Raw genomic sequence first — 10,917 nt, 5'->3', positions numbered from 1 at the left:
CAAACAACCATCTAAATTCAATATTCAAGACACAGAAATCGGAAAGCTTTCAGAAAATGCTCTGAATGCTTCACTAACCAAGTTAATTGTTGGGGGTGGTCTCATTCAGTTCCCTGCAAAGAAACTGAATCAAATCTTGACGTTTTATATTAAGTAGGAACAGTGAGTAAGGCACATAATACAGGTGACTGAGGTCACCTACTATAAAAATAAACATAAGTAACTAATGGAATAACAAAATAAAAGTTTATTTTATTAGAATTAGGAATGTTCTTTCCCTCTGGGCAACCTGAACAGTCCAGTTACAATGAAAATCTAAGAACAGTTATTTCCACAGCACAGGGTGCTCTATGCACAAAATTACAGGGTTAGGAGCATTTAATCAATTTTACGGATCTGATTGTCTCACCAACCCGCCCCCTCCCGTCCCCCAAGTGCTCTATACCGGGATTTGCAGCTAAAAGAATTTGTTACATCAAGTCCTTTTCTCTGTTGTACTGAATTTCAGTTCCTAATTATGGCTGAATCACATTTTACACTGAAGATTCAACCATGTCAAATCAAGTCAGTCAGTCTCGGATCTGTTATATATGTGTGTATGTATACACATGTGTATTTAATATATTTATTTAAACACACATAAAACACATACAATCTGGGTCTCAGCAAAGTACACAGAATTTAGTCTGATGTTATATGCTACTCAATTTTACCACTGTGGTTTGTGTCCTGAGCTTTGGATCAAAATTTCATGGTAAATAATTTAAAATCCATCTATTGCTCAATGAATTGTTCAAATGAAGCATACACTTTCCAAAAGACAATGTAACCTCCCTCAGGACAGGGAGACCCTGGCGCCTACCGTGAACAGAGCCCTCTTGACAGAAAGACTTAAGAAAGTGAAATGGGGAAGCTGTCTGTCATACAATATGGCTTGCCTATCCCAGCTGGAGTCACTGAAGCTACTAGCAGTGAAAGCAATTAACTCAAGGAAGTCCGGCAAATATGGAGATAGTCATTAAAAGCCCGGAAGTAGAAAAGGCCGGTTCACCTTGATCCATACAAATTAGGGAATGCACCCACAACTGCACTGCCCTCAGGTGATGAGCCACATGGAAACGAAAACCAGAAAGCATCTCTGAGAAGCACTGTACCTCCAGGGGCAGGGGCTGATGTTACGAAGTGCACAGTTTTTGGATACGCATTGTAAGGGGAGTATGTAAAGAGGATTTATGACACTCAAACTCAGACATTGCAGTTAACTGGTTAATATCTTTTTAAAAAAACACCACACATACACAAAACATTTCAAAGGAGCCACATATATCTAGATAGCAACTCTGGCTGCTTTACAAAGTTTCCAGGGAAAGGAACTTTTTCCAGCTTTCTTTAAAAAAAAAAAAAAAAACTCCTTAGTTTTGATAAATGCCTTTTAAGATTGATGCAGTTATTTAAAATGAAGTCAAATGGATGATGGGGGGAAAGAGAGAAGAGGATATGGAAGAAGCAGACACCAAGTTCAGATCTGCAGCTGAGCTGACAAAGGAGAGAGGGTAAAAGGGACAGGTAAAGTTGATCCTAAAGCAACAAGTGGTTTAAGGAAGCAGCATAATATACTCGGCAAACATTCACTGATTTTTGATGGGAAAAGAACAGTTGCAAGTACATCTCATGTAACAACCTTTTCTAAAAGGAAAAGTAGGGTGATTGAGCAAAGCCTAACTTAGGCAAAAGGCCAGAGGAAAGCAAACCTACTTCCCAATGGAGTAATAAGATGTACATTGCAAGGGCGGACAAAGTTGCCCCACAAACAGTAAACACCCCCTAGGCGCCAGACATTTAAAGGAAGACAAAGAGGTCATCAGCCCACACCGGTATTTGCTACTAAGACCTCTTAATATAGTTGCCTAGTTCACTCTGCACTCCTTTATAAAACTGAAAGATTTAGGGATGCTGACCTGTTGAAAAATACCACAGCTAGAATGGCCTAAACAGGTATATAGTTAATAAAACCACCACCATCCTTTACTTTTAACATAGCTCTTAGTAGAAATCTCATAAAAATGGACATCACAGCTAAAATGCATTATTAATCCTCCTATCTGCTGACACCAGAAAAGAAGCAAAGTCAGTGATTTCTGTTTAAATGCACTAGATGGGAGTACCATGTTCTAGGGGTGCTGGCCTTCAAACTGAACCCACAGCAACACACACAAGCAATTGCAGGATCTGCCATTTTAAATCCACAATCTGAAACTAAGTGAATGGCTATTTATTTATATTCATATTTATATTTAAAGCAACAATATTCTATTTGACACCCTAATGTAAAGAAGGGGTGAGAAAAGAGCCGTAACTAAAATCTTAAAAGGCTCAAAGCAGCAATTAAAGGAAAAAAGGAAAAATACTTGACATGTTTCCTCTGGATGGGATCGGGGGCCTAGGACGCCTTCACCTGTGCATGAATGGGCACAAGAGGCATAAGTAAATGCGTGAGGCCATGAGAGGAACGAGGCTGGGGGCCGGGTCCCCGTGGACCTGCAGCCCTGGGGCCACATTAGTCAGAGCCTGACCTCTCTGGCCCTGATCACACACTGGGAATTCAAGGCATGAGGCCCACGGCCAGGAACAGACACCAAAACCAGAAAGGGAAAAGGAACCTCAGGAAAGGGAAATCAAAGAGCTCTAGTTATGTCTTCCAGAGGTGCTAAACCGACACACTTTTTATCCCAACCCTCAACCCTAGAAAGATAAAGAAAACTGAAAGAAAATGCACAGCAAATAGACATAATCTTGAAGATTTTTAAAGAATAAATATTTTTGTAATTAAACATTATGCAAACACGTGCCACGCTTGCTTTGTCCATGCATATGCGCTATATACAATTTTGAAAAATACTGTGTTGTCCTCTTGTTTTAAAAGTCATATACAAAGTTTTTTGTTCTTGTTTAATTCCTCTTGCTGCCTACCCCCTTCCCCGCCCCAAGAATTTTCTTTATAAGGAACTAATCATCATTCACTCATGACCTTGGGGTATGAGAGAGAGCGAGCCCATCTGTGTGTGTGGGTATATTTGTGTGTGGAGGGGAGGAGGGGAAGAGGTCCTCTACCAAAGTACAACAAAATGGCTGGTTTGGACATGAAAAGCAGTGTCAAGGACCTGTTTTAAATTTTAACTGTACTACACTCAGGAAAAAGAAAAAAAGGAGTCAGCTTTGAGAATGAAGCTACGTTACAAGTTAAAGTTGGAGGGCTTTTAGTGTGTCTGTCACACTTTTGTTGGCGGCCTAGAATACTGTTGTACAATGGTTTATCTACCTTTTTTTATTACAATATAATTTACTTAAACTTTCTGTTAACAAAACAGAATTCTGGTACTACAGACCAGCGGTGTCAGAACAGGCTTATTGCCTCCTCGTGTGTTTGTTTTGTTGTGTGTGTTTTAATTGCATGAGCACTCTAGATGGTCAAGTTTTCAGAGTTCATTTTATGCAGGGCCATTCTCAGTCCTCAATGTACTCCCACAGGTCTTTTTCATAGCCTTCATGCACATGCTGTAACAAAACCCTTCGCCGACTCTCACAGTATCTGCAATCAAAGAGGAAAAAATGTTGTCAGCCTCTAGTAATTAAAAAAAATAGGCATTTACTTCTTTTTTAAGGCCCTCCTAGATTTTATCCAGACTTGGAATTAAGCACCTATTTTTAGTAACACCAATTTTAAAAAGGTATTTTTCAAAAGCCTGATTCCCAGTGTGGGGAATTAATTTTAGAGCAATACAATGTTAGAAATTCTTAAGGGCCTTAGAAATCATATGATTCAATCCTGTGATTCTACATAGAAGTAAAGAGTTCCAGATAGAAGTAATTTCAAGGGTTGTTCATTCACATTTTTAAAATCTTTGTTAACTATGAAAGTACGATAAACACAATGTAGTAGCTATAGTTGGCTAAGGGAAGTTAAAATATTATTTAGGACGAAATCTCCAAGTCTCCCAAATTCCCAAAGATTTTTACTACTATTAAAAAGATATTTGCCAGGAAACAACTTTAGGGGAAAGAGCTCCATGCTGAGAAAACAAACCATTTGAATCTTTGGCTTAAGAATCTTTTATCTTGAAGTACCATCTACCCTAGGACAAAGTAAATCTCTCCTTAGGAAAAAACTAAATCTAAGAAAAACTCAAGCAAGGCTGGGTAGCTCGCCTGTCAATAGCCACGACCCCCGGGGGCTCTAAACTACAGCTGGCATCCTAATCTCACCCCTCATCCTAACAGCCACTTGCCCTTTTACACTTTTCCTTGCAGGGAAGCTACTGAGCAGATAAAGCTGAAAGGAAGCAACAGAATCAGCTGGCGGGATGCATGACTGATTTCCTTTGCTCTGCTTAACTGGCACTACTATCTGCAATTTGTGGCCCAAAGGACAAAAGTAATCTATGAGAAACATGGCAGCAGCTCAATTACTGGATATGATAAACCCAACTTTCACCATCACCTAACTTTACCACTAAGGCATGCTAGACCACCAAGGGTAGAAACTTTAGCTCAAAAACTATTAAAAAAAAAATCTCACCTGTACTTATCTTGTACTTTCTGCTTTATATCCTGAAGAGAATCTTGGGAAATATCTCGTTCGAGGTAGCCCGAAAGCACCTCCGTGGCATTTTCTAGGTCTGCTTGGTTATTCTGCAAGAAGAGGAAGAAATACATAGTAAATTTTGGTTTCAAAAGAAAGCTAAAAGGTAAATCAACTTAGCTGCTTCCATGCTTATAGGCTGCTCTCAACACTGACTCTAATTTTCGCAGGTGGCTTTAACTGTACCTGTAAAGCTCTTTATTGCTTTTGCCTCTAACAACTTGTTCTCTCTTTTCCAGGACAATTTGTTAAATGTTAAAAGAACTAAAGATTTACCCACTAACCTCTGGAAAAACATCAAGGGGAATTTGAAAGGTCTTAACGAGTCTTTTTTAGAAATCTAGAGTTCTGAGAACTGCTATTTGCTAAAACTCGAGGGAAAAATTGAAGCCCACTCTTGCCTACATCTGGCTGTACCTACTTCTTATAAGAGAACACTGTATGGAAGATTAAAATTTTGTTATCTTTTACTACGATGGCTACTTCCAGACATTTACCCACCTAAATGCCCATCTGCTAGTCTGTTATGTCTAGTCATCTATCGACATCAATGTTTCATTTCATGCATCAATTTTAAATGAACATCCCTAGCTGAAAAAACCTTTACTGCTAAAAGTCCCCCCTTTAGTCATTACTCCCCCACGAAAAGTAACCACCACATTAATTTCTAATATATTACTTTTGCCTGAATAAAGGCTGTTACTGAGAACGACTGATGCTACAGAAGCAACATTCATGGACTGTCTCACTTAAAGCTCAGAACACCCTAGGAAAGTAGTACCTCCATTCTAAAACAGAGATGGAGACGAGGGTAAGTAATGTGCTCCAAGTCAACAGAGCTCAAAAGTGATGAAGTCAAGCTTCAAAGTCAGGGCTGACCCCAGCGCCTGCACATGTCATCACTTGGTGGCTGCACTACATGCATTTGAATACAGTTGAAGACAAGAAGTCTAAATTTCTTGTACCTTCCTCATACTACACTTTTAACCCACATTTTCTGAGCAGTTAGGAACTTTTGAAACATTGTGCATATATCATATGTATGAAAGACCTAGCAGTCCTAGGACAACACGAGGGTTTTCCCCACGCAGTCACTACTCCTACCTCAAAGATAATGGACTGGTTATTCTTTTTGAGGTAGAAAGCGAAGACATAAGTGTACATGAGTGTGGCACGACACTGGCAGAGGACATCGACTGCTTTCTTCAGGAACTGCACCTCGATCCAGGACATGTTGTGCTGCTGCATCTCCTCCATCTTCTGCTTCACCTGAGCATATAGCTTATGCTCAAAGCGCAGACTCTGCATGTGGTTCATGTAGCGATTACAGTAGAACAGGTACCTCTGCAGGGCTGCCCTAGATCGCTGTCCCAGGAAGAAAAATTAAAGTCACAAAATTATAACGAGTGTATTATATATACACAAAAGCTGATAACATACTTACTGATAAAACACTATAGGCATTTGGCTAAAATCAGGAAGAGACAGACATTTTCTGCTAGCTTTGTTATTTAACTGCTTTGTATGGCCTACAGATGTACTTCCCAATATGGCAGCCACTAGGAACACATGGTTATTAAACTAAAATGAAAACTTCAGTTCCTCAGTGCTCAATAGCCACATGTAGTCAGTAGCTACCAAATTGGACAGTGGTGATAAAGCCCATTTCCACCATTACAGAACATTCTATTAGATATCACTGTTCTACAGTAGGCACTAAGGTGTAAAACAAGAAGCAGTATTTTAAAGAAGACAACAGAGAGGCAACCAGACATCATATAACTCCTGACATACTGCAACAGAAAGTATACTGTCCCACCAGCAAAGTGTCTTGTGTCCTTTCCACCCACTCCCCCTTAAACTGAGTTTGAATTCAAGTACCTAGAATTAACCACCAGTTTCAGGAAATATGGGGATAGAACCTATTAAATGACACCAGGGAGTTGCAACCATCAAAATCCAGAATGTGGAAGATTCTACAGGACAAAATGACTTAATTTCTTCAACAAATAAATGGCATAGAGGAATAAAAAAGAAAAGAAAGGAAGAACTTAAAGATCAGGAGACTGGTCTGTTATCAAGAGATAGCAATCAAATTTGTGGACCTGTGTGGATCCTGATATGAACCAACTATTAAAGAAAATTTGGGAGACAAATGGGGACATCTGAACACTGGCGAGTTGATGATATTAACAAAGTATTGCTTTCAAAATATACAGAGGGTGCCAAAAAATATATATACACATTTTAAGAAAGGAAAAAGGTAATAATATATACCAATAACAAGAATACATGTCATGTGTATACATTTTTTTGGCACCCGTGGTATATATAAACATAATAAAGGTATTATAGTTTTATATTAAAATACTCTTTTAAAGATACATGAAATATTACCAAAGAAACAATATATCTGGTCTAGATTTGTTTTATATTATTTATTACACTGCAAAAATAATCCACATAGGTCTTTTCCATTACACTGTAAATCTCTAGAAGAGATAGGCTTTGAAAAGAGTAATCTTATCTCTAGTACCTAATATGCAGAAAATAAATGCTTGCTAAATGCAACCACTATAAAAGTGTTTCTCAACGCATACATAGTTCTTTTCTTTTATTATCACCTCCTCTTCCTCTCTTCAAGTCTTAAAGCCAACGAACATCACAGACACTACTAGGCCCTATGGTTGGTCTCTTGCTTAGAAATATTAACTCTGAACCACAGAACTAGCTAATCACATGATCTACTATCTTATAACATTGAAGCATCTCAAAAAACTTACACAAGACATGTTATTTCAAATCAGGTAGGTAACAAAATAAATTCTTATACATTGGAAAATTATGCCAATTATATCTAATCATTATTAGGTTAAATATTATTATATTATATAAGTGAATAATCTAAAAATTATACCAATTATATCTAAAAATATAACACACGGAAAGTAATCTGCTTGGCATTCTATTCCCCCCCACAAAAAGCATTAGTATTTTCAAGCCTGTCATATTCCCAAGATGAAATGGAAAACCTAAATTACCATATTAAAATGTAAGATATTAGAGAACTTTATTTAATATAACCAACAATTCTGTCTAGAAGATAAGAAAATTCAAATATCCCCCACTGTCAGCACTGTAGCACAGTATATTAAATCAAAAACTTTCTACAACACAGGTATACCTTCCCAAGGCACTCAAAGTACCACCAATGCTCTTTCTGGACTGTGTGCCAACCTTCTAGTACTTTTTTAAGACTATAATTCTTAGTAAACACTAGGCCAGAGTATGGAAGTGAAGAAAGTAAGAAGAGGCCAGATGGGGTATGCAATGGTGTGCTCTATTCTAGAAGGCATGGTTCCCACTAAATAAACAAATAAAGGTACTCTTATATACACCCATAAGATCAGAAGATTCTAATTTAGTCGAATAGATGTGAACTACAAAAATAGTGCATTCTATGGGCAGGCTAGGTGGCTCAGGTGGTTGGAGTGCCGTGCTCCTAATGGTTGGTTCGATTCCCGCATGGGCCAGCGAGCTGCGCCCTTTACAGCTAAGATTGAGAACAATGGCTCTCCCTGGAGCTGGGCTGCCTTGAGCAGCTAGAGGTTGGCGTAAACTGCCATGAGCTGCCATGAGCTGCCCTGGGCTGCTGTGTGCCCTGGGCTACCATGTTTTGCCGAGAGCTGCCGTCAGCTGCTATGAGCGGCCTACCAACGAATGGCTACCGACTACCTCAGCCAGGGAGGGAGCGCAAGGCTCCTAATACCAGCATGGGCCAGGGAGCTGTGTCCTACACAACTAGACTGAGAAACAATGGCTTGAACTGGAGTCTGTGTGTGGGGGGAAGGCGAATAAAGGGGGGGAATAATAATGCAGTCTAGCAGCTAAAATCTAGGAATTAGAAACTGGCTTAGAAACTATGCACAATAATCCACCCTCCGCTCTGCAGATCCCAGAAAGGGATTCTACCAGTACCCAAGTGAAAACCACATGAGGCCAAAGATAATCCATACATTTCCTCTATTGGCAAATACTGTATCTGGCTAGATCTAGCCGAGACTACTCTTCAGGATTAAGTACAAACTAAAAGCTCACTACAGTAATCAGGAAAAATATAATGCAACGTAAGAGAAAAACATTTCTCTGTGGACTCGAAAGAATTATCAAAATTAGAAAACAGTTTTAGGAAAGTTTATGGTCTCTTCAGAATGATCTAAGACAACCGTGATTGCTTAAAATAGAAGTAGAAAACCATAAGGGACAAAAGGCTAAGATAAACAAAAACGAAAACAAAAACAAAAACACAACAGAAGGAAATGCAATGACAAACTGAGGTAAATAAAAAATGCAACAGTAGAATCAAGTCCAAATGGAAGGCTGGAAAAGCATGACTGTGATTGCAGAACTTTTGTATCAAAATGACATGGGGTGATGTACCTCAAATCAGAATCTAAGGATATTAGATGTGACTTGGGTAAGGGTGCCAAATGATCTGATTTAAAAAGACCATGGGATTTAAAAATCTGATGATGATAACCTAAAACAACACAAACACTCTGGATCCTCTGAATGAACTTATAACTGAGAACCAAAATTTTATTTCAGGTCTTAACATTTGTGAAATGGCTAAAATTGGCATCAAGCAGTATTACTTTAACTACCAGGCGAATGAGAAAATTAAGTGATAAGAGAATACATCAATAGTGAATTCTGATCAAATCAAATCATACTGTACTGTAGGAATGAAGGTTTGCTATACTGAGATATAGAAAACAGGTAGGAGGACAAGTTACCACATAGCACTTAGTAGTATAATTACACTAAATTAAAAAAAAAACAGCCATATAACAATCTATCAATAGTAATTTAAATTCAGCAAACAACTTATCTGTCAATTAATTTTAACTTGAGTTTCATTGGTTTTAGCATAATAGTTTATAACTGGTTTTGTTTCAACAGTAATATTATAATGAATATAATTTAAATCAACACTGGAATTTATGGAGAGTTTTCCCTTTAAAAGAACTGTAAATATTGTGAAAGTCTGTGAAACACCACTCATTTACAAATACAAAATATAATTTTCCAGTCTCTTAAAAAAGTGAGACACAGAACTTTTACTTCTAAAAATATAACAGACTAGGTTTATATGCATTCTTTTGTGTCTATGGTATTTTTAATTATAAATAAATTGATGCTATTTTAGTTAGAAATAAATTTTAAAGGAATGCTTAAAAAATAAAATAAGAAGAAACAGATCGTATTTTGGATTGTATCCTGGTAAGAAAAGCCATTTGAAAATATTTTGGGGACAATTTTGATTTGGAATGAATTCCAGGAGTCTACAATGATAGAATCACCATCCTGAAAGGAACTCAAAGTGCTGTTGAATCTAATCCACACCAAGTATTTGAATTCCCTCTGTAACAGTGGTTGTTTCCCTATCAGGTAACAGGGAATTCCCCACCTCCTGAGGCAGTCCATTCCAAATGAACCCACCCATAATCATTAGCATACTTGATGAACAATGAAGTTAAAAAACAATAAAGAATCAAAAATAAGTGAGGCTGGGGGTGGCCGGTTAGCTCAAATTGGTTAGAGCGCGGTGCTAGTAACACCAACGTCGCCAGTTCGATCCTCACATGGGCTACTGTGAGCTGCGCTCTCTTTTAAAAAAAAAGGATAATGAAAAAATAAATAAATAAAATAAGTGGGACTGCATATAAATAGCAGCAGAGCTATTTAGAAAATACTGTTCTCTAGTCTCCTTGCTGGGGAGGGAAAATCTTGACACCCTAACTACTGAAACCTGGAATTATACTACATGACTAGATTAATAAAAAAGAAAGCAAACAAACCTATAAATAGGAATGCTTCTGATAGGCATTTTGGATAAAATTCCCCTTCTAAATCTACGTATATACCCAGTATTCACTGGAGTGTATTTCCATAAATCTTTCAGAATTGAAAACTTCTGCTAATCTATTCCCCAATAAACACACAATGCACACCCTGTTGGATTGTTACCCCAATAAATGCACCTACCTCCTGAGCGTCTCTTGCCGCCTTTGCATCATCCTCATTATAGCGATTACAGTTGTACCTTAAAGTAAAGTAAGAGGATTCCATAAAGCCATAAATCAATGAAAAGGGAATAAAGCACAGAATTTTAGCCCGGATTAATACCTAGAACCAATATTCTCCTTTACAGAGACACACTGAGGGGTTGAAATGCCCAGGGTTCCACCACTATGACAGTCAGCAGGCTGAAGGGC

General features: G+C 38.1%; 1 protein-coding gene across 1 annotated transcript in view; it reads right to left on the bottom strand.

Moving 5' to 3' along the window:
- Positions 1-232: 232 nt before the first annotated feature.
- The window catches only part of ARIH1 (ariadne RBR E3 ubiquitin protein ligase 1), a 103,396-nt gene continuing 92,711 nt past the window's right edge, over positions 233-10,917 (bottom strand). Inside the window, exons 11-14 of the mRNA XM_019735959.2 lie at positions 10,688-10,745; positions 5,744-6,004; positions 4,577-4,689; positions 233-3,589 (exon numbers count right to left, since the gene is read on the bottom strand). Of these exons, the coding sequence (XP_019591518.1) occupies positions 3,505-3,589; positions 4,577-4,689; positions 5,744-6,004; positions 10,688-10,745 (517 nt within the window). The 3' untranslated portion in view covers positions 233-3,504. The remainder of the gene's footprint in view (positions 3,590-4,576; positions 4,690-5,743; positions 6,005-10,687; positions 10,746-10,917) is intronic.

The sequence above is a fragment of the Rhinolophus sinicus genome, linkage group LG03, assembly GCF_036562045.2.
Source record: "Rhinolophus sinicus isolate RSC01 linkage group LG03, ASM3656204v1, whole genome shotgun sequence".
Classification (NCBI taxonomy): Eukaryota; Metazoa; Chordata; class Mammalia; order Chiroptera; family Rhinolophidae; genus Rhinolophus; species Rhinolophus sinicus.
This window is presented reverse-complemented; position numbering and strand designations above follow the sequence as displayed.